Source organism: Ceratotherium simum, chromosome 11 (genome assembly GCF_057802395.1).
Source record: "Ceratotherium simum simum isolate JZ-2026a chromosome 11, ASM5780239v1, whole genome shotgun sequence".
NCBI classification, from domain to species: Eukaryota; Metazoa; Chordata; class Mammalia; order Perissodactyla; family Rhinocerotidae; genus Ceratotherium; species Ceratotherium simum.
This window is the reverse complement of record NC_141910.1, coordinates 23,293,662-23,317,797: the sequence shown is the minus strand read 5'-3', so window position 1 is coordinate 23,317,797 and position 24,136 is coordinate 23,293,662. Positions and strand designations below refer to the sequence as shown.

General features: G+C 39.7%; 1 protein-coding gene across 5 annotated transcripts; it reads right to left on the bottom strand.

Moving 5' to 3' along the window:
- Window positions 1-603: 603 nt before the first annotated feature.
- On the bottom strand, window positions 604-23,730 carry FAM161A (FAM161 centrosomal protein A). 5 transcript variants are annotated; one of them, XM_087436688.1, is made up of 8 exons: window positions 23,533-23,658; window positions 17,425-17,506; window positions 13,813-14,051; window positions 11,372-12,532; window positions 10,842-11,009; window positions 9,107-9,206; window positions 2,342-2,496; window positions 604-1,868 (listed from the first exon to the last, which is right to left on the bottom strand). In XM_087436688.1, exons 3-8 carry the CDS (start codon window positions 13,914-13,916, stop codon window positions 1,730-1,732), a joined length of 1,827 nt encoding a protein of 608 aa, XP_087292814.1. In that variant the 5' UTR covers window positions 13,917-14,051; window positions 17,425-17,506; window positions 23,533-23,658; the 3' UTR covers window positions 604-1,729. The 5 variants fall into 5 exon arrangements, with proteins under 5 accessions (XP_087292814.1, XP_004435702.1, XP_087292813.1 ...); XM_004435645.3 differs by lacking the exon at window positions 17,425-17,506 and having other exon boundaries at window positions 23,533-23,730; XM_087436687.1 differs by lacking the exon at window positions 17,425-17,506 and having other exon boundaries at window positions 604-1,799; window positions 23,533-23,730.
- Window positions 23,731-24,136: the final 406 nt, after the last annotated feature.

Sequence of the window (24,136 nt, the reverse complement as noted above, 5' to 3'; positions counted from 1 at the left end):
GTTCAAACATTATTTCTAACAAAATAATATTTAAATCACTTTGTATCTCATTTAAATAAAAGTATGTTAAAGTTAAAAGTTTTTTCAGGAATATTCTGTTCTCTGACACCATCATTTGAATAGCCTAGTTTACAAAGAGCTTTTCCATAGATGAATTCATCCAATCTTTTCTACAGCTACCCAAGATAGGTACTATTCCCATTTTTAAAGAAAAGGAAACTGAAGATTGGTCCTGAAACCAAGTCCCATACTCTCCCCATGAAACTGAAAAGGGACAGATTGGGGAGCAAATCCTTGGAAGCAAGTCATGTTGTAAATATTACAATTTGTGGACTGTGTTTCACAGGTTCTCAAAAAATTGGAAGGGAAATGTTTTTAATCTCAAGTGTACTCATTTTGAAGTAATTATAATTAAAAACCATATTCATCTAGTTACTCATCCACGCCTTTATTAAGTACCTACCATATGCACAATCCTGTGCAAAATATTAAAGGAATAAAAAAATGAATTTTAGAATGGTGTCAACGCTCAAGGAGTTTACAATCTGATGATAGTGACAAATAGTTTAACATAAACTGTAGGAAAGGAATTACAAGTAAACATTTGCCTTTGACTGAGAAAAATCACTTTATTTCTTAAAGTATAAATTGCCAGTTGGAAAACAGTTATTACATACACCTTTATAAGTTCATCCTCTTTAAAGGAGGTTGATTGTTTTTAGAAAAGAAAATGTCTTACCCTATCACATCTTTATGACTGGTTTGAATTTTTAAAACAAAAATTTGCATAAAGAGAAAAATGATAGATTCATAAAATCAAATTATCATGCACAGAAAGACAAAGTGGTCTGCAATAATATGTAAAAAGTTGAGCACAAGTGGGTCTAGTATTAAAGAGTTAAATGCGAATTACTTTGAAGACTTGCCTTGGACAAGTTGTTATGCACAATTTCATTATATATAAAACAGGGTTGATATTTACCTCCAATTAAGATTATAATTATTTCCATCAGTCATAACACACAGGGTTAAAAAAAACTAGTATAAAAACTTTTATAATAATTTACATACCAAAAATAATTTGGAATAAAACTAGAGATAAAAAGAAAAAGTGATGATGGTGTGATAATTTAATAGTAAACTCTCAGTGCAGAAATGAATGTAAATTTGCAAGTATCTTTTTTTTTCTATGTTTTATTACGTTTTTTAAATGGCTCAGATAAGAAACTTAAAATGCCTAGTAAAACACATTTGAGGATTCATTTTGTAGCATATATTGCGGAGAAAAAGAATGGGCAAATAGTCTAATTTTAAAATATTTATTGATTCCTGCGTTCCAGAAAAATTTTTTCAAACAAATCACCAAAGGCTAATACTTCTCTCTGCTCTCAATGCTAAGCCATTTTCTCCACCAAAAATAATGAAGTAATGTATATTTTTATAACTAATCAGTTTGTGACAGCTGTGATTCTAAAACGCTTTTTTAAAAATACAAGTAAGATCAAAGTTGCAAACAGACCAGATGTAGCAATTTAAAAAACTGAATGGGCAAAGCCTTACTCTAACTGACCAAATGACCAATCAGCTGGATTCGGCCCTTTCAGGCTACAGATGATTTTGCCCAAGTGCCCTGCACGTATGGGAGGGGTTCTCATCGATGTTCTTAACACCGCAAGCGCAGCTGCTGACAACACCACAGGCACAGAGAGGAGGCCCTGCTGATTCTGTTTTATTCTTCAACAGATTTCTCTTCTCCACTCTCTTCATCAGCTGCATCTTTTTCCTTGCAAGAATCCTGGCTGTTGGTATCAATAAAATAATTTTCTTCCTCATTCTCTCTTTCTTCTAATTTTTCTTCTTCATTAAAGCTAGAGGAAGAAATTTATCAATCTTTCAAAGAAAACATGATTTGGTTTAAAGGTAAACAAACCCTTTGCAACGTATGCCATCATGTAGTCACTCTTCCTCAAGCGTATGAGGTCCAATTTATCAAGAAAACTCTATAGAAGTGCCAATTGGAGAAGTAAATATTCCTCTGAGGACTAACTGATTTCAAAACTTGATTGATTCTTTAAACTTTATTTGAAAGCATGTTATTATTTTCATTATTTATGTCAGCCAGAAATCTAAATTATTCTGCTTTAAAAACAAGATACTTCATTACCGTGTAATATTTTGAATGCGTCAAACATGTTAAAATATCAATATGCTTTACAACAGTTCACATGTATTCCATTAGGTGAAAAGACCTTTTTAGAATATTATAGAACACAATTTTATGCTTTCCTGCAGGTAAGAATTTTTTCAAAGGTAAACCATTCAGACATCTTACATATGTTACCTTTCTTTTCCTTCAGTGAAACTTTTCATTTCTTGATTGCTGAGGAACTCAAATATTTTTCCACTTTGGCCTTTCTTTGAAACAAACTCATCAGATATTCCTAGTGCTTTTAGGGTGTTAGAATAATGCTTTTCTGCTGCCATCCTTGCATTTTTCTATAGGAAAGACAAACCTTTTTAGATGAGAACAAAGGACTTGAAATTTCCACTAAAAATGTATGGGTTAAAAGCTCCAGTGAAAATCAAATTCAATAATCACAGCTGGTTGAAAATATTCATACCCTCTGACCAGCACTCCTAGGTACATACTCAGAGAATTCCTACATATGTGCCCCAGGAGACATATACAAAAATGTTCAGGATGGTACTGTTTGTAACAACCCAAAACTGGAAACAACCCAGATATTTATCAGCAGTAGGATGGATAAATACAGTGTGGTCTATTTATATAACACAGTAAAATAAAGCAATGAAAATGAATGAAGAACATGGCTGGATCTCACAAACATAATAATGAGCAAAAGAAGCAAAATACAAGAGTACATATAGTAGGATTAATTAACATAAAGACCCCAAACAGGCAAAACTAAACTACATTGTTTAGGGATAGGTACACAGGTGGCAAAACTGCAAAGAAAAGCAAGGAAATGCTTATCTCAAAAGTTAGAATGGTGGTTACCTCTAGCGGAGAGGGAGAGGGTTTTGATCTGGGAGGGGCATACAGCATTTCTGGGGTGCTGGCAATGCTCTATTGGTTAACCTGGGTGGTGGCCACATGAGTTTTGATCTCTAATTATTCTTTATACGGAACCTGTTTTATATACTTCTATGACTATTCAAGGATATCTGGAGAAATCTGTAAGAAAATAAGTTCACATGCTAGTTGTCAGAGTGTTCTTTTATTTTAAGTGCCTACTGTAATTTTTACTCTTTACAAGCCATATCTCCAATCCATCAAAGATGATAAAATCATCAGTGTTGTTCCTCTGTAGAGGAAGCAATGGATACAGCAAAAAGAACATGAATTTACAACGGGGTTCAAACCTCCAAAATATTACTTCCTGGCTTTGGGATCTGTGGGAGTTGTGATGACCCTCTCATATCTGAAGCAAGTCGGAAGTCTTCACAGCTCCTGAGACCACAGGTGTTACGGAGCCACAACATGACTGGGGTTCACACTAGTGCCTCAGCTTTAGTACACTTTAAGCTTCTATGAGTGGATATGAACTAGTACAGGGCCAAGAACTGGCATCTGGATCTCCAACGAAAGCAAGGTGACTAGGAATGGCCCAGTTCCAATGTGCCGACGGCATCCCATACTAGAAAGGGAGTGGGAGAGCACCCAGTCTCACCCCTAAATTTAACAAGGAAATCAAGACACTCCCTCTACCCCCACTGAGGTTAAGCAGTTTGCTTAAGGTCACAGGATAGTGAGTGGTAGAACCAAGTCTCTTGACTCTTTTCTGGGTCTTTTCCACTCCACCATGCTGCTTTCTCTAAGCGGTAGTGGCTAAGTGGTAGGGGTCATCCTGGAGTTTGAAGGTAGCCTAAAGCCTGACGTCAGCAATGCAGGTGTCAGATATTTGCCTAACCCAGGGACTCCAGCTTATTGAGGGACCACGGAGGCTAGTGTTCCATGGGAGAAACCAAAATAGCAAAGACTGATTACAGTGGATAAAACTATCACCAGTGCATTTCCTGACACTCTGGAAAACTGAAAAAGAAGCCCTTAAACTGCTGCTAAAATGCACCCACTGTGAATAACATAATAATTTTTAGAAAAGTAAAAATGCATCCAGAGGCTATAAATACCAATAAACAAGCATTGGGGAACTGAAAGGCATGGCAAAGTGAGAAGATGAGAACTACGCCCCAAAGACTGTAAAGCAGAATACAGAAACTAACTCTGAATACATTAAGAACAGTGTATTCTGATTCAAGCAAATTAAATGTAAAACATTAAAATGATACTAATCAAAGTTAGTGCTTGTAAAGCCTTCATCTGAATCTGGTTTAAAATTTGATTTAATATCTACTCAGTTAATAAACCTTGTGATTTCCATGAAACAGGATAACATGGTTTGTTGGGTACTGGATCATAAGTTTAGTCTGCTAGGGGATAACTCAAGAGCAGCAAGACCACAATGAACACTTATAAATGGGTAATGCATAATGTTGTGAGTGAATTTATTAAATAACAGCTGTTAATTAGCAGCAATAGTTACAGCAAATAGACTGCAAGAAAAAAATGTACTAATTTATGTTAACAAAACCAAAGCAATGGTGAGTCACTGCCAGTCCCTCTGTATATAGAATTACCTTTTAATATTTTATATCAAGGTGAATAGTGTGTAATTGTTCCTAATTAAAACAACCATTTCCCCCTTGTATTTAACATTGCAAAGAATTGTAAAGATCATGAGATAAAAGGAACAGTTAAAATAACTGTATGGTTATTTTATTTTACTATCAAAGACTGTGCCAAAAACAAAAATTAGCTTTGTTTCTTCAGAAAACCAAAATAACAAGTAATGATGAAAGTTTGTCTACAATCAATACCCTAGTTTGAAGGGAAAAAATACTTATGTTTTATAATCACAAGTTTAACTTATAGTAATTCTTTCATTTATTTAATTACTGAATACTTACATTGTGATAAGCCCTCATGGGAGGTAGGCGATATACAGGAGGAGAAGAGTGTTATGGGCAAAGGGAACAGCATATGTGAGGAACAAAAGTGGTAGAAGAAATATCAGCTATGAAAGTAACCTATGTTTTCAACATTTAAAATTTCTTTATGGGTTAAATTTCACACACCACTTATATTGCCACTTTTTCTCTGGTGCTTAGAAACAGTGAGAATTCACAGCATGGCAAAACTGCTTATTAATACTGAGACTCATCACTAATACTTCAGGGTAGTCCTCTCAGCCCAGGCTAACCCCAGAAAGAAAATGAGAGGTCGTTATCTGACTAATTTGATCATAACAGTTCAGTTTTGGCTCAACAAATGTTTATTAACATCTCCTCTGTGCCAGACATTGTCCTAGGTGCTGGGAATACAAAGATTTGACCACCGCCTTTAAAAGTAATTAGCTGGAAGAGAAGCGAGATCGTTAATTCCACACAACGTGGTAGGAGCAAAGACAAAGGTGCGCAAAGGGTAATAAAAGAACACAGAGGAAAGGGCATCCAACCCAATCTGGGAAAACAGGCAAGGAGTGATTTTACACTAAGACCTGAAAGAGCAGGAGGAAAGATAGGAAGAGGCTCTAAGGGTGTTCAGAAACAGCATGAATAAAGATTTCAAGTTTGAAACTAGTAGTTTGGTATGGCCTGAAAGTAAAGGGTGTACATAGTAGCAGGTGTGGAGATGCAGGGGTAGATGAACTAAAGAGGTTAACAGGGATCAGATTAAAGGATTCTGTATACCATGCTCAGACTCATGGATGTATCTTTTGGGAGAAAGCAGGACAGCTTTGTGTTAAGTGTTTGGAAGCAGAGTGACTCGCATTACAAGCCTAGTTCCTTTATTTACTAACAATAAACCTTATGAGTTACTTACCTTCTTGGAACTTTAGTTTCTTCCTCTGTAACATAGGGACAGCTTGTAGCATTGTTTGGAAATTTCAATGACACGACCCCTTGATACCATTCATTGAAAATGAGAACGAATGGAATCAATGAAAATGGATGATTGCCACTGTCATCAGGGGTTATTAATTACCTACCCAAGGTTAACATTTTGGCAAGGGAATGGGAATGGCAAGATGAAGATATAATGGGTGGCTTTTCAAAAGGCAAGGCAGGAAAATTAGTCAAATCATTATAATAACTCAGATATGAAATAACAGAGGTTTCGCCTAGCATTTCACCATCAGGAATGGAGAAGGGCAGATCCAAAAATTATTTAAGAATAAAATTTGTCACCTCTCTCAGTGACAACTGAATGGGGAGAAAAAGTGGTTCCCAGTCATCTAAATTGTGGCCCAACCAAAACAGGAAATCAAGGCCAGGATCTAGTTTGGGGCAAGATGAATGTAAGATGCCTGTGGGCAATCTGGGTAGATATATCCACCAGACAAGTGGACATAAAAACCTGCAGTTGGGAGCTGGAGATAACTACTGTGAGCCAAAAGTCAATCACTTTATGCTGAGTAATGTAGAACAGCTTATGATGATTTTTTCCCCTAAAATCGAAACTGAGATGTTAAAAATAGAAACCCACCCCTTAAAACAAAAAGCATTACATAAAATTATATCCAAATCAGTAAGTAAATGGTTCCCATAACTTTGAGAGACTGTAGTATGTAGCTTTACCCATAACACATGTTCCTGGTCCTCAGTGAGTCACTGACAAGGACAGTCCTGCAATGACACTCATCTGTCCCAGGCATGTGCTGGCGGGAAGCTCCAAATGTAACAGCTTGAAATTCACAACACAGCACCTGTAACCTCCACTGATTCTGTCTATTGTTAAGCCACGTCACCCATAGGAACCCCTCCCTTATGGGTACAAAGGAGAAGGTGATCTGAAATGGACACATCTCTCAAGGAAAAAATTATAAAGCTGAGTGTAAACTTAGTAAAACTAGGATTCACTATCCATAAGACCAAATTATTTTTCCAATAAAAAGGAAGTCCTTTGAGTAACTGTAGATAAGACTGAAAATTATAGACTCACTTAAAAAAAAACTAATCAACAAATGAAAAGACAACCTACAGAATGGGAGGAAATATTTTCAAATCATATATCTGATATGGGGTTAATATCCAAAATATAGAAGGAACTCACACAAGTCAATAGCAAAAAAACAAATAATCAAATTAAAAAATGGGAAAGGGATCTGAATAGATATTTTTCCAAAGAAGATATTTAAATGGCCAACAGGTACATGAAAGGTGCTCAACATCACTAATTATCAGGGAAATGCAAACTAAAACCACAATGACGGGGCCAGCCCAGTGGCATAGTGGTTAAGTTTACGCACTCCGCTTCGGCAGCCCAGGGTTCACAGGTTTGGATCCCGGGCTCGGACCTACAAATCGCTCATCAAGCCATGCCATGGCAGGCATCCCACATAAAATAGAGGAAGATTGGGGCCGGCCCGGTGGCGCAAGTGGTTAAGTGCGCGCGCTCTGCTGTGGCGGCCCGGGGTTTGCTGGTTCGGATCCCGGGCACGCACCGACGTACTGCTTGGCAAGCCATGCTGTGGCGGCGTCCCATATAAAGTGGAGGAAGATGGGCACAGATGTTAGCCCAGGGCCAGTCTTCCTCAGCAAAAAAAGAGGAGGATTGGCAGATGTTAGCACAGGGCTGACCTCCTCACAAAAAAAAAAAAAAAAAAAAAAAATAGAGGAAGATGGCCACAGATGTTAGCTCAGGGCCAATCTTCCTCAGGAAAAAGAGGAGGATTGGCAACAGATGTTAGCTCAGGGCTAATCTTCCTCACCAAAAAAAAAAAAAAAAACAAATAAAAAACTACAATGAGAGATCACCTCACAGCTGTTACAATGGCTATTATGAAAAAGACAAGAGATAAATGCTGGTGAGGCTGCAGAGAAAAGGGAATCCTTATGCACTGTTGGTGGGAATGTAAATTAGCACAGCCACTATGTAAAACAGTACAGAGGTTCCTCAAAAAATTAAAAATAGAAATACCATATGATCCAGCGATTCCACTTCTGGGTATATTTCCAAAGGAAATGAAATCACTATCTTGAAGAAATACCTACACCCCCATGTTCACTGCAGCATTATTTACAATAGCCAAGACATGGAAACAACCTAAGTGTCCACTGAAAGATGAATGGACAAAGAAAACGTATATACACACACATAAAAACACACAAAATAGAATACTATTCAGCCATAAAAAAGAAGGAAATCCTGCCATTTGCAACAATATGAATGGACCTTGAGGGCATTATGCTAAGTAAAATAAGTCAGATAGAGAAAGACAAATACTGTATGATCTCACTTATATGTGGAATCTAAACAAAAAAAACAAACACATAGAAAAAGAGATAAGATTTGTGGTTACCAGGGGGAATTGGATAAAGGTAGTCAAAATGTACAAACTTCCAGCCATAAGATAAATAAGTACTGGGGATGTAGTGTACAACATGATGACTATAGTTAACACGGCTGTATGGTATATCTGAAAGTTGCTAAGAGAGTAAATCCTAAAAGTTCTCATCACAAGAGAAAGAAAAATTTTTTTGGTAACTATATGAGGTGATGGATGTTAACTAAACTTATGTGGTCATCATTTCTCAATATACGTATGTCAAGTCATTATGCTATACACCTTAAACTTACACATTGCTGTATGTCAATTATATCCCAATAAAATTGGAAAAAAAAAAACACCTGGCAGAAATAAATCTGATTCAATTAGCCATTTTGTTTCAGTTTTTAATTCTTCAAAGACTGCTAAAACATATCATGAAGACTCATCTTAGTATTTGGCCAAGGTGGTACTGAAAAAAAGATAGCCATTAAAAACAGGTTGTGAAACTATTATTTTGAAATGATTGGATTAGCAGCATGTTCTTTATCAAGCATATGTGCCTCATGAACAAGATTCAATGCTCAGATTTTAAGCAAAATTACTTACTTGACTGATTTGATGAAGCTGTCACAGAAAGGATACTATGTCTCAATAAATTATATGACATATAAGAAAAATGGACTGTAAATTAGGAGCTGAAGATGTTTAAAAAAAAAAACTAACAATAGCTCTTAAATTCCAACAAACACAACCTGAGCAACTCTTTCAAAGAGTAGTGGCCTGTTTTTTAATTTTTCTTCTCTTTCTTCTACTTCTCGTCGGTATTCTCTCATCCTTTCCTTTTCACTCTTTCTAAAATCAAATAAAAGGAATGGAATTTTAAAAAGAAATAAGAATGTGCACATGTAACATTTAGCTTAGATGACAAATCAGAAATTAAATTATGAGCACAGTTTACAATTTCCCAAAATTCCTTTTCTAGACTGGTAAATTTTTATGGAATGCAGAATAAAAATCCTAGGTTCTGAGAGCACACATTTTACATCCTGGCAACAGTCTGGGTACTTTGAGGTTTCTGAAATCTTCAAGACTTAATGTATTAAGGAGCTTCAAATTGGCCTGAAGAGATAAATGAATGCCCTCTTATCTCATTTATAAGTGTATAAAACCAAGAAAATTTCATCCAAATTAGATATCTTCTCTTTAAGGAATTCCTTCTAAAAACAAGACCTTGCTCTTCTTTTCCCCCATAAATGAGATCTCCTATAGGTTGGGGGCAAAGTTAATTAAACGGGAGCAGGTCAGGGGAGACATAGGACATATGGGAATATAACATACGGAGCAACAGGAACCAAAATACATAAATTCACAGTAAGTGTACTTACTATTTGGACAAGATCCTATAATGAATTAAACAATGCTATTTTCTCTATGTAAAATATACTAACTTTACCAAGATAATAAAACTTCATGGATTAGAGAAAATAATTATACTATAAAATGATAATTATGCTTAATTATACACAAGTTGGTATTATGAAAAATCCAGTTTACTTTCTAAGGGTGAATAGTATATTCCTAAGGAATTTTTTGCTCAAGTTCATCAAATTAAGCTCCTTGTATCAATGAATTACATTGATATACATTATAAAGGAATATATATTATAAAGGAATATAATTTTTACATAAAATACATTTAAAAAGGAATACTTGTAATTAAAAGCAAATCTAGATTTCTTCAGTACTTATAAATCAGATTACAAATTAATAAATCATATTACCCAGCTTTGGGGAAGATATTTTCCTATTTAAACATGAACACTTTTATGTTGCACATAAAAATGTTCCTCTGGAACACTGGTTTTCAAACTTTATATTGCAGAATTCCAGTGTTCTGTGAAGGGGTTCTGCAAATATTTTTATGTATTTATATTAAAACTGTAACAAAATGCAACACATAGCACTAACCATTAACACACGTGTTAACTGACATATCACATAATTGATATTAATTAACATCATTATGTTAATTTGTGGTATCAGATTTCGTGCAGACCTTAGAACAAAGCTCTTTGACATATGTGTTTACTGAAGAATATTCTGAGATTACATAGCAAGCCATTAAAAAAGAACTTTGTGTGAATCAAGATTTTTCTCAATATTGTACTCTGCAATCAAAAATAAAGAAAAAGATTTGATGCTGATATAAGATTACAACTATTAACTATGGCCACAATATAAAACATTTCTGTTCATCAACAAGGCTTCATGGTCCTCACCACGAGGTGAGTATATAAATTGGTTCTCACCATGAGGTGAGTGAGTGTGCTCGTGTGTGTATGCTGAGTATAAGTAACTGATAGTACTTGAATCCAGAAACTAAAATACTAATACTATTCTTACTCTGTTCATATTCTGGTATCCACTGATTAAACAAAGAAAGTTTGAAAACCAGTGATCTGGAGGTTCAGGATTCTTTCATGATACCTGAGAGATTTTACTCTGGATTTAGACATTTGAACTAAACTTTGATGTGAGTCATAAGCCTTAGCCCGAGTCGTCAAGAGTTTCTGCAATTCTTTCATTCTTTGCTTCTGCTTAGTTAGGATCCGATTTCTCTCTTCTTCCAACATTTTCTTTTCCTCAAGTGATCTCCTGAGGGCAACAAACTAAGGCTTAATTCACTTTAAGCCAATGAGAATGTTGTTTAGCAAAGATTTAACACAGGATAATTCAGAAGTCGGAAAAAGGCAACCTTTTGAAAAGGGTCTGACTTGTGAAATTGGAAATCAATAGGCTGACTGTAACCTTTTCTATCCCCAAAGATTCATAAAATGGAAAATGCATTCATTTCTTAGAAAAATACTCTGGAAAAATGGTCTATATTACATAGTAAAATATATTATCAGATATAATAATTTCTTCACATTTTCAAATTCACCAACATAAAATCAATAGAGCTGCATACATGATTTTAGCAACCATGAGTCAGTCAGCACTGTATCCTGGTTATTTACCTTGTGGCTTGCTCTCTTCCTCTGGAAGACACTGTGGGCACTGGAGGGCTGCAGTTACAAGGCACAGGCTTTGCACTTGCACTTCTTACTGGTAACTTGCGCCTTGGAGACAGATAAGGCCAACGTGTTTCTTTTAAATTTTCTTCATCTGCTTCAATGTCTGCCAAAATTTTCTCTCTTTTAGTGGATGCATGTGAGGCTGCATGAAGATCAGATGGTTTACAGACTGTGAGAGGTTTTGGACGCTTCTGTTCTGAGAGGTGTTTCTCAGGAATGTTTCCAAAATCAGTAGTCTGGCACCTAACCTTATGTTTACACTTCAACTTTTCAGCCTGTTCAGGACCCTTGGGCTTTCTTGTAGCAAAACTTCTACGAGCTGGCCTACAAGGCAGAGGGGATGAATTCTGTAAAAGCTCTTGGGCTCTCAGCTGCGTCCTAATGTTTCTGTAGAGCTCTTCCTCTTTTAACTTGTCATTGGTAGTTGAACCATAAGTAGATCGAGGTATTGGTCTGGCTTTAAATCGATTTGTTTTCTTTTTAGACTTAAAAAAGTCTCTCAGCTGCTTTTCCCGAATTGCTTGCTTCTGTTCCTCTCTTGCAATAAACTTAAATGGCTTTTGTGAGGCCAAAAGAGCTTCTTTATTCTTCTCCTTCATAGACCTCCTCCGTTCTTCATTTTGCTTGACTATATCACGGTAGAGGGGGAAAAAGACGAATGCAGGAACCGGATTGGCTCGGAATTTTTTCTTACACTCTGAATCTTCTTCTTGTTTTTTGAGCAGTTTGTGTACCATTTCAATATCTGATTTAGATTTCATGTTTTCTTCTTTTTTCTTCTGTTCTCTAATCATCATTTGAAAAGGCTCAGGTACTGTAATCTTTGGCACCCATTCTTTTGGTTTCTTCTTTGCTTTTACAACTGCTGAGAAGTCAGCATCTTTACACTGAATATAATCTTCAACAGAAAAGTTTGTCCACATGTTGTTGATGAGCTCCTTAGCATAGGTCATCATTCTGTTTTTCTTAGGATACTCTTTTTCTAAGTTGGGCAACTCATCTTCAGAGGAAGACATAGTCAAGGAGGAAGACTGACCTAAATCAGGCTCTGAAAGCGATGTCATTAACGAGACAGGGTGATAGGAGTTCTTTTCTGATACAGACCTAAGCGAGAGGAATAATTAGATTATATTTTCAGTAGTATTTGACCAAATATAAAAATTAAGAATTATACATTTTCTAAGATCAAAGTATAACCAGTTAGAAGGTTGGAGCTGGATAGGGCTAGTAAATATTATCACTTTTATTTAGAATAGAGCTGGGAGATAAATTATCTAATTCGACTCCCTCACTTTACAGGGGAAGAACCTGAGACAGCAGAGGCTCTTTGTGTCTCACCTCTATTGAATTCTCCACACGTTTTCCAAAGTCACCATCTTAAAACATACCTCTGATCATGTCACTGCCCTTCTTGAAACTTTTCCATGATTGTCATTGTTACACAGTCAAGTCTAGATTATAAAGCCCTTCAAGACTAGCCCCTGGCTACCTTTCCAGTCTCACCTCTCGCCTCTCCCTACCCCCAAGTCACCACTCTTAAGTCATATCCAATCACGTGACGTTCCTCACACACACCATGATTTCTCATGCACCATGCCTTTGCACATATGGTTTCTGCTGCCTAGAAGTCCCCTCCTTGCTTCCTGCCTCTGCTGCAGCTACAGCTCCTTTAAGACTGAACTCAGATATGACACTTCAGTAGAAAACTCCTGCCTGCGTCCCTTCACTGACACCTTGACATGATCAACTGCTTCTTCCTCTGTCTCCATAACACTCTGTTACATCATGCTGTATTGCAATTTTTGGTTCTCAGCTAGTCTTTGAGCTCCTTGAGGGCATCCTGATTCTGACTCCTCAGTGCCCAGGCAAAGTTTGGCACACAGGAGATGTGCAATCAGCGCTGACCAACTGGATGAGTTAAGGGACTTCCCTCAAGTTTCAAAATAAGCAAGTTTATAGCAGAAATGGGTCTTGAAATTACAGACTATTTTGAAAACTTGAATCAGATTTATATCTTAGTCCTCAACTCTTTGTACTATATCTTTAATGAGCTTATGTTAATCCACATATTATAAAGGGCTTTTAAAATTAATATTTAATATTCATCATTTAAAAATGGCCCAGACTAAATATTTTGATATATGTCTACAGTTCTACGAGTGGTGGGTCACAGAGAAAAGACCAAATGGCCACCAAATGATCCTCAAAGCAAGAAGTCACCAGTAGGTTAATAAGCCATTAAATATTTTGAATAAAATCCCACCTCCGTAAATCATTAAAAGTCCAGAGGGATATTTGAGAGAAAATATTCTGAAATAATTTTGTTCTGCACTTTTAGTACATTTTATTTTACAGTCCACCAATAACATGACACACAAACTTACCTGGAAGAGACACTAGAAACTTCTTCTCTGATGGTCATTGGCTGAAATTCCTTTAAATTTAATTTATTCTGGTACATTTTCTCTAACTTTGCCATAGTTTCCATGTGAGCAGCCTTCAGCTCTTCTAGTTTCCTGAAATACTCTTCATTAGAATGGTAAATATCAGAAAAGTCCACAAAGTCCTCACACCTTATACGTGCTTGTTCATCCACCCCAGAAATGTTGGTGTTAAAATCAGCCTGGTAGGGGGAAAAACCTATTATACAGTGTTTGGAACTGAAGGACAAGTTAAGTTGACACTGATTCCCAATGCTGCTTCTTAAAGACTCCACTTAATTAGATTATACACTACTGTGGACTACATACATATAATGGATTATGTTACTTGTGGGCTATGTACATTTTCCCCTATTTTATTAAAAACAAGAGAGAGAGAAAGACCACGTTGCCAGAAAATAAATGCTATTTAATCCATTTTATAAAGGATGGTTAGATTCCCAGATCATGTACTAACCCATACACTATAATAGGATAGAACCAAACCACCCTTTATAAAGAGCCTCCTTCTGAGTTGTACGTTTTAACTGAGATGAAGAACACAGTTCCTCCTGCTGCAAACCAAGCAACCACAGCCCAATGCCCTCCCCCAGCTGGGCTCCTGCAGTGTGAGCCCCAAAGGTAAGCCAGTGGAGAGGAGATTGGAGAAGTCAGGGGAAAGGGAGAATGCGAGCAGGGGAATGAGGGGAACAAAGTTCTCCGTGGCTCATCAAGGAGCCAGGGAGAAGCCCTTCCGGATGTCAGAGGGAGACCTCGGGAGGGAATAGGAGGGGGTGAGATGGACTTTCAGAATAGCTGCTCCTGTGGGCAACAAGAGCAGTAGCCCCCATGGGTGACAGGGACTTCAGGAGTGACAAGAGAACAACAGTAGTATGGTATCGTATAGCAACTACACATAGTATAGTTATTCTATACACAGGCCATGCCTGGAAGGGTCGGACTGATCTTTTTCGCTCACTCCTTTCACATACCTTTCATAGTTCTTTTAACTGAAGCAACTAAAGAGGTAACACCCAGTTTTCTCCATAAATATAAAAATTTTAATATTTTCTCAGTTGAGAAACAGTTGAAATTATTTATGATACTAAGCATAAAAGGCTGCTGACCATTGTTTTAAATTTAGCCACTGCCTGAAACAGACTCAAAATGAAAAAGGCGTATTTCCTACAGAAAATTATAGATCCAATCTGATAAGACTCTAGAAAATAAATCTAAGCAGCTTCTCCCAACAGGAAAATTCAGAAGAGTCAATTGTATATAATAGTTATAGATACGGTGTTTTTTTTTAACGGGCTAAAGACTGTGTACAAGAGGCCAGTGTTGTGCCACTTGGGGTAAGTTAGAGAAAACAAATGAAGGAAAACAAGTTTTCTTCAATAGAACTGATGTGCAGAAATTTATTATCAACAAATCTATGACTTAGAGAATTGCTTTATGTATGTTATACAACTCCATTAAGAGAATTTTCTGATATCTTCTGCTCTTTCTGCATGTGCTCCTCACCATTACCTTCTTAGCTGTGGGGATGAGTACCTTGTTAATTCCCTCATTCATTAAATATTTAGAGACACCCAGCATTCAGCTAGCTGCTGAAAGATACAAATCAGATAAAAACTCCACCTTTGAGAAGCTTGCAGCTAGTTTAGGAGAAGACATTTACATAGATAATCAACAGCAGACTTGGAGTGAGAAAGAACTCCTGATTCCTGCCCACAAGCTGCTCCCAGCTAAGCAGGGAGACAGATGAGTTACCATGTATATCACAGTATCTGACACTATGAGAGCTCACAGAAGGAATGCCTAATTCTGACCAGGGGAAAAGAAGAGGCAGAGTTTGCAGAGGCAAGCCAAACTAGAGACATAGAGTTGAGGACAAAGTCCATGAGGACAAACTTTGCCAGATCAGGAAAGCAGAGAAAAACAAAGAAATCCAAGGCACAATGCCAGAACGTTCATCATGTGTTACCTCATGAGGACGCAACTGGCAGGTACTCTGTTCTCGATGAGGAAACAGGCTCAGAGGAGTTAGCTGACCTGCCTGTGGTCACACAGCTAATAAGTAGCAGAACTGGGATTCAATCCCAAGCCTGACAGGCTCCAAAGACACACCATTCCTCCCCAGGGCAAGAAGGGTTTTTTAGCCACAAGAGGAAGGAACAGGCATGGTGTGCTGAGAGAGAGGTAAATAGTCTGGGTGGGGCTGGGGAACAGGGTATATGGAGCACAGAGGAGGGTGGGCAACAAGGTGAAAAAGGCAAGTCAAGAGCCCCAACTGAGAGCCTGGATGGCCAGGTCACAGGCAACAGGAGCCTTGAAGGATGTGAGCAGAGGAGTGACGTGGTCAGTAATGCTCAGAAGGAGTCTTCTGGTAGCAAGTATGACGGAGTGAAGGAAAGCAAGGTTAGCAGCAGTTAACGGGCTACCGCAAAGGTCTGAGTTAGAGTTATTAAGGGCAGAATTAAGGGAGCAGCACCAGGGACAAAAGAAAGGAGGCAGCCTCGGGAGACTTAGGAGGCTGAATCCTCAACTCGATAATGGCCTGGATTGTGGGCAAGAAATTGAAAAGATTTCTGTTTGGAGTGTTGTCTGTCTAGGTAGATGATGGTGCTGCCATTCACCAATGTAGGGAATACAGGGCAGGAGAGTGTTTTAGGGAAAGGAAAGTAACTCTTAGACACACCGAGTTTGAGGGGATAGGAGGGCAGCCAAATGTCCGGGAAACAGGTAGGTAAGTACATCTGGAGACCTGGTAAGAAGGTTGGGCTGGAGATGGAGATACAGGAGCCACCAAGGCACACAGAATTGGCAGGTGCAGCCTTGGATGTAGATAAGGCTGCCTGGGGAGAGTGTGGGCAATGAAAGACAAGAACCTGAGGATGGACATGTTGGCAAACACCAACATTTACATAAGGAGTGAAAGGAGGACCAATATGAAGTAGAAAGTGGTCACGAGAGATACAAAGACCAAGTGAGAAGGGGATTCAAACAAAGGGAGCTTTTGTTTGGTTTGAGTTTGGAAGAAAAGGGAAGGCTTCCTGGAGGAGGTGATATTTGAGCTGAGTCAAAGAATGGAAGAATCTGGGCCGGCGACATGGCATAGCGGTTAAGTGCGCGTGCTCCGCTGCTGGCGGCCCGGGTTCGGATCCCAGGCGCGCACCGACGCACCGCTTCTCCGGCCATGCTGAGGCCGCGTCCCACGTACAGCAACTAGAAGGATGTGCGTCTATGACATACAACTATCTACTGGGGCTTTGGGGGAAATAAATAAATAAATAAAATTATAAAAAAAAAAAAAAAGAATGGAAGAATCTGAAGGATCAGAGACAGTGTAGGAGGAAAGAGGGAAAACGTACTCCAGACAAAGGTAATGACATCAGCAAAAGTGGCAGGGGTGGGAGGTATGGTGGAGAGCAAGGTGCACACAGTTGCAGGATAAGTGGAGAGTAAAACGCATAAAGCAGTTTTGGGAAACATGCTTGGAAAGGGAGGTTAGGGCAAGGAGGAGGTGGTTTCCGTTTCTTGTCTACTCCTGGCTCCTGACCCCTCACTGGTCACCTTGTTTCAGCCCCCTTGTGACCCTTCAAAGACGAAAGAGTTGGCAGTTGAGTAACTTTTCAGTTTGGAGCAGTCTCATGACCTGGGAGAAAGATTACAAACATGGTGTCAGAATTCTCACTCAAGCCTAGGTTCCGTACTTCTTAGCCATGAGACATGGGCACTGACCTTTTGAACCTCAGCTTTCCAATAAATAAAGTAGGTGTGTCAGGTGTTAAACTATTGTCTTGCTGCTCCAATGCCACCCTTCTATACCCTGTTATGTGATACTGGGCATGCGACTCTGCAAACCACGTTTCTTCTTTGCCAGCTGCTCCCCGCTAGATGCCGCCACAAGTGGGGCTAGAGGGAGACTGCAATGCTGGAGGAGGAAGAAGGGGCTTATTCCTTCCTGTTAGTTCTCTGTCCGCTTGTCTGCTTGCATCGCCCCAGCAACAGTTCTTCTCCTAGGCACAGCAGTTCATCTGGTAGCAGTGGCGGATTCCAGTTTGCAGTTTTTCCGAAACTCACAGAATCGGCAAAATCACCTCGGGGCCTTTGGACTTGCTGTTCCCTCTTCCTGCGATGCTCTTCCTCCAGATATCTGCAGGGCCCACTTCCTTACTCCTCAGGTCTGTATTCAAAAGTCATCTTCTCAACAAGGTCTTCACTGACCACCCGATTTGAAATTACCACCCCTCTCCTCACTGATTGTCAGCCTCCCTCTTCTGCTTTATTCTTCTCATAAGTACTCAGCAACAACTGACATTCTACATATCTTTACTAATTTATCTGTATATTGTAGGCCTGCCCCCACGAAAAAGTAAGCGTCACAAAGGCAAGGATTTGTCTGCTTTGTTCATGGTTGTGTCCCCAGTGCCTAGAAAAGTACCTGGCCAATGGCAGATACTCAATAAATACTTGTTGGATGAATGAATGTACAGCTAAAAAAATATGAAGTTTCCACCAAAGGAAGAGGACAGGTATTCCTTCACAAAGGACTGAATCATCCAAAAAAAAAAAAAAAAACTGGCTGCTCTGAAGAGCTATATTCTACTGAGTATTAGGAAAGGGCTTTTTTTCCAAAAACTAATTAAAACAGGGAGGATATTCCAAAGAAGTATTTTTAGGCAAACACATCCATTTTCTCTCAATTCATTCTTTTAAAACATCCCTTAAAGGAAGGCCTTATTAACAATCATTTTCACAAAAAGGATAAAATTTATTTGGACCTAAAAAAACTGTTTGAAAAAAATATAGAAAGATGAGTAGCTTCTGAAGAGATGTGGCAGGTCTGATAAATTATACTTATGCACTGACTTTTCACAGTATCCATTCCATTTCAGCTTAATATTGTTAACACTAGCTGGAACTTTTCAGATAAATTGATCTCACAGTGTCTTACCTAAAACAGATGAATGGTTAATAAGCGACTTTCAACTCTAATTTCATCTTTAATTGTCTCTACATAGAAGAAAATATTTAGTAGATCAAATAACCTAGGCCAAGGATATTATTTTCCAAGAGCCTAAAATAGCACCCTTTCCCTTTAATTGTTCAGCTTTTTGTGGAATGTTGTACATGCAGCCACTAGATTAGAGGATAATCTTCCCTAGATTGGCTTGACCCATTTAGATGATGACTCCTTCTAGCACATGTTCTTCATTAGTAATCAGCACCCATAAGTATTTGTGTTATAGTCTATCTAGTATCATCTGCAATTCTAAAATTTTTATTAAAATTTTTTTTGTGTTGGAAGGATTTGTAAGAAATGAGGCAGATCTACATGTACTAACGTGGGTAAACCCCCAATAAATAAGAGGAAAAAAGCAAGTTGCAGAACAATATGTATATATAAGATGCATCATATATTAAAATACTATGTACATAGGAGATAGGAAAAAGCCCAGAATATATGTCAACTCAAAACAGTGGGTACCAATGGGGAGGGAGGGGAGTCTCACATTTTCTTTTTGGGGGGAGAGGTATTAAAAGGGCCTAAGCCTTATTTCTAACATTTGATATTTTAAAAGGAGAATATGTTCGTGTATTATTTCCATAATTAAAATGTAACTTAAAAAAAAAGGAATGTCTTGTGAATATGAATACTAAATTAAAAATTGAGTAACTTCTATGGGAAACTTGGTCTGCCCGGCACCTCCTCCTGGAAGGTGGCTCTCGTACTCCCCCAGCAACACTGCCTACCTTTTCCTTGCTCTTCTACCTGATCCCGCCCCCACCCCTCAATTGCCCATCATAACTCTTTTATTTCTTTAAGAAAACAGAAACCATCAGAAGGAAATTCCTTCATCTTCTTACCTACAAAACTGACCACTTTTGTGCCCCTTTTCTCTTTCCCTCCTGTTTCAGGGATGAAATGTCCCTTCTCTTAGCAGCATTTGACACTTTCTCTCATCGTTAAAAGTTAAAACGAATGAATGGGGACTTCCACACTCTTGTGATATTCCTTCTACCACTGTAGCTGCTCCTTAATCTCTTTTGCCCCCTTTTTCTCTGTTAAATGTTGAAGTTTGTAAGAGTTTTACACTAGGCCCCTTCTCTTCTTTCTCTGCACTCTCTCCCTAGGTGACTTGATCCATTCCCATTGTTTTAAAAATGCTGAAAACTCCCAGATAGAAATCTCCAGCCCAGACCTCACAGGACTAGTTTCATAGGCCCAACTGCTTCCTACACCTTTCTACTTGGTCATTTCTCAGGCATCTCAAATTTATCATGTTCAAAACTGAAACCTTGATTCCCAGCCAGCCTCTAAACCTATTCCTCCTCAAGTCATCAACAATTCAGTAAATGGCATTACCTTCCATGCAGCTGGTCTAACCAGAAACCTGGGAACGAGCATTCTTGATTTCTTCCTCTTCCTTGGCTTTCACATCCAATCTAACAGTAAGTCCTATTCATTCTAGAGAAATCTGTCCACTTCTTGCCATCTGCCCTGGACTCTAGGTCCAAGCCACTGCCTCTGGCACCTGAATTACTGCAACGGCCTCCTAACCAATCTCCTTACTTCTGCTTTGTCAGACCCTCCAATCATTCTCCACAAAGCCATCAGTCATCTTTTAAAAATGTAAATAGGGGGCCAGCCCCGTGGCTTGGTGGTTAAGTGAGCGCGCTCCGCTGCTGGCGACCCGAGTTCGGATCCCGGGCTCCCACCGGCACGCTGCTTCTCCGGCCATGCTGAGGCCGCGTCCCACATACAGCAACTAGAAGGATGTGCAGCTATGACACACAACTATCTACTGGGGCTTTGGGGGAAAAAATAAATAAAAAAAAAAAAAATGTAAATAGGAACATGTCATATCTCTTAAAAGCCTTTGAGGACCTCCCACTGCACCTACAATAAACACTTAACCCTTTACCTTGGTCTATAAAGCCCTAAATGATCAGGTCCTGCTTACCTTTCCAACCTCATCTCCTCCCCTCTTTCCTTCTCTCTTTTCCAGCCCTGCTGGCTTTCTTTCAGATACTTAATCACACAAAGCTCTTTCTCTCCCTATCTTAGGGCTTCTGCATACGCTGTTCCCTCTGCCCGGAATGCCTCCCCCACCCCCCACTCTTCAAATGGCTGCTCTTTCCCATCTATCAGGCATGGACTTAAATGTTAACTCATTTAAGTAAGTTCCCTCCAACTTCCTTTTTTAATCATAGTAGCCTGTTCATTTCTTTCCCGACATTTCCCATCTTATAATCATTTGACTGTTGATTTTTTATTGTCTAAGTTCCCCAGCAGACTGGAAGCTCTGTGATGATGTGAACTATGTCTGCTTCATTCACCACTGAATAGTCAGTGACTAGCACTTACTAAATGCTGAAAATTTGTTGAAAAAGAGAAGGCCTCCCTGTTGGGAGAGTCAGTGAAATTTTAACAGCGAATTATAGAATGTTGCTTTGCCCAAGTCATCATCAGTCACACAACAAGGCCTATGATATGTCCTTGATATGTCCAACTGAGGCTAGATTCAAGGAACATGCCTCAGGGCCCAATATGGGCAGAGAGTCCTGCAACGGTGTGTGTGTGTGTGTGGAGTGGGGAGGGAGTTGTCTTTGGGAAACCAAAGGACTGAAAGGGGCCTGGGACAGTTGGTTCTCTAATCAGTCTTGTGTAGTGGGTACAGCATCTGAGTTTACTACATTTTATAGATGACAAAGTTGAGACAAATTAACCTTTAAAAATCAAGGTGGAGACCCAAGGCAAACTGTGAAGAAGGCAAAGCTTGGCTCCTGCACTCTCTTTCCTGTCTTTCAGTGCATCTTCCCCCAGCCCCAGCGTCCTCTGGCTATCAGGCCTACTGTGGCAGCTTATCCAGGTTTGCTTTTGGATCCTTCAAGTGTGGTGGTCTCAGAACACTGACAAACTCACAAGACTTAGCTTCGTTTTTGGGGGGGGTGGGGTAAGATCCTGTCCCTTTGAAATTAGCTCATTATATAAACTAGTCTCTCCTAAGGTAATAAGTTTCCAATACAAATTTGCAGTTTAGCAGGGCACTCTATACGTGGAACTAGAGAAATGACTGACTCCTCTACCACAGTAAGCCAAAGGAGAATGTAATCTTTGGGCAAGTTGTTCAAATGACAGGCCCACTGGCAGTTATTATTATTACTAATTTATACAAACTGATCTTTACATATGACACACATTCTCTCATTTGGTTCTCATAACATCCCAGTGAGACAAGAAAGAGAGACAATTATTATAGTTCTCTTACGCCTAGGGAAACTGAGATGGAAGGAAGTTACATCTTTTTTTTTTTTTTTTAATGGTGCAACCACTTTTTTTTTTTTTTTTTTAAGATTTTATTTATTTATTTTTCCCCCCAAAGCCCCAGTAGATAGTTGTGTGTCACAGCTGCACATCCTTCTAGTTGCTGCATGTGGGACGTGGCCTCAGCATGGCCAGAGAAGCAGCTCGTCGGTGCGAGCCCGGGATCCGAACCCGGGTCGCCAGCAGTGGAGCGCGCTCACTTAACCACTAAGCCACGGGGCCGGCCCAGGAAGTTACATCTTAATATCATCTGGCAAATGGCAGAGAATGGATCCTAATCCAGGACTCCAAATTCTTTTCCTCCATTCAAATCTTTTTCCTCCATGACTTTGCTTCCTTTGTTGGCTACTGAAACTTGTGTTGAATGGAAACTTTATCATGAATGAAAAAGGTCCTAGGACTCTGAGCCTGGTTCAGGTTCAGGGTCTCAACCTGCCTTACTCTAAATAACCTCAAGTAGTTTATGTCTGTTGCTGAAATATTGACATTAAAAGGTGTTGCTACAGATTTTCTCATTAACAGTTTTAGTGTAAAGAGATTAGAATTCCAAAATATCCAGTCATTTCTATTAGCCCTAGACCATAATGTTCTTTTTTGTATGAGAAGCTTTGGACAAACAGTATTAAGAATCTTTATCTGGGGGTAAGGAGGTTTATATCTGCAGATTGCTAGTTAAAATTCAAGGTTCCCATCTTTTAAGTGAATAGAGCAGATGGCAGACTCGGCCCTCTACCTAGCAGACAGGTGTTCACAACACATTTGACACTGAAAATTGATTAGTGAAAAGGCTCTCACTCGACCCTGAAGAGCTGGTTAGGAAACATCGGAAACTCAGTAATTTGCTTCTCTGGATGCTTAACTACATCTGTGTCTGATTTACCCACTGAACTCCTGATGGTTTTAAACACTGCCTCTCATGTATTGTGTTAAGATGCACTAATAACCAAGATTTTAGGTGACAACAAAACACAGCTGACAGCACAGCTGATTCACCTGATTTTTTATGAGTTATCCACTATGGGGTAGATCAGTTTTCCTTAAGTTAAAAAGGAAATATCTACTCCCAAGAGATGCTAGAGCATAAGGAGTAAAGTTCTGTATTTTGCACTCTCTAGAAATAAAGTAAATGCTCTCTCAACAATCTCTTTGGTGAAAATTAAAAGACTTTTCAAAGCCTCGGTTTTGAGTATTTTCCGTGGGGGCAGAGAGAAGGTGGTGGGCAAGGATTGCCAGCTAGGGAGGATCTGGACAGGGCGCCGCGTGTCCCAGCCCGTCCTTCAGCCCAGCGCGGACGCGGACCAGCCCTCAGCCGGCCCCCAGCCCTGGCCCACATCCCGCCCCTGCATTACCGGCGCCCGCGCCGGCCGCACCGCCTCCTCGTCTTCTTCCTCTTCCTCGTCCTCCTCCTCCAAGGCCGCCGCCGCCGCCGCCAGGGCCTCTAAGGGGTCTTCGCGTTCATACTGGGCGACCCGCGCTCCGGTGTTGAGATTTCCCAGGGTTTGGAGACTGCAGGCCACCGGCTTCGCCCCTGAATGGGAGGCGGCCATCACCTCACCGCCGAGGCCTGAGCGCCCGCGCTGGCCCGGGGCGGGGAAGCTGGCGTGGCCTCAGGCGACCCGGCGGCTCCTTGCTTGGGGAGGGCGGTTGCGAGGGGCGCGGTAACTAGGGACGCTACAGGGGCCGCGAGGGGCCAAAAGTCACTCAAACTCTTCTCCCGCTGCCGGAGACCTAAGACCGGCGCTTCCTGGATAACAGGAGTCATTACTCAGTCTTTGCTGGTTTAGAGGGTTGGCTGGCGGAACAGAGCACCTCTTCCCCAGTTTCTCGCCTCACCGCCTAAACGTAGACTTCTCACATGAAACAGATCGTTTTGTGCAAAAAAGAGCGCATGAAATAACATGTTAGGAGGAGATGGCGGCGGCAGGAGAAAGCAGAGGATGCTATTGTGTGGCG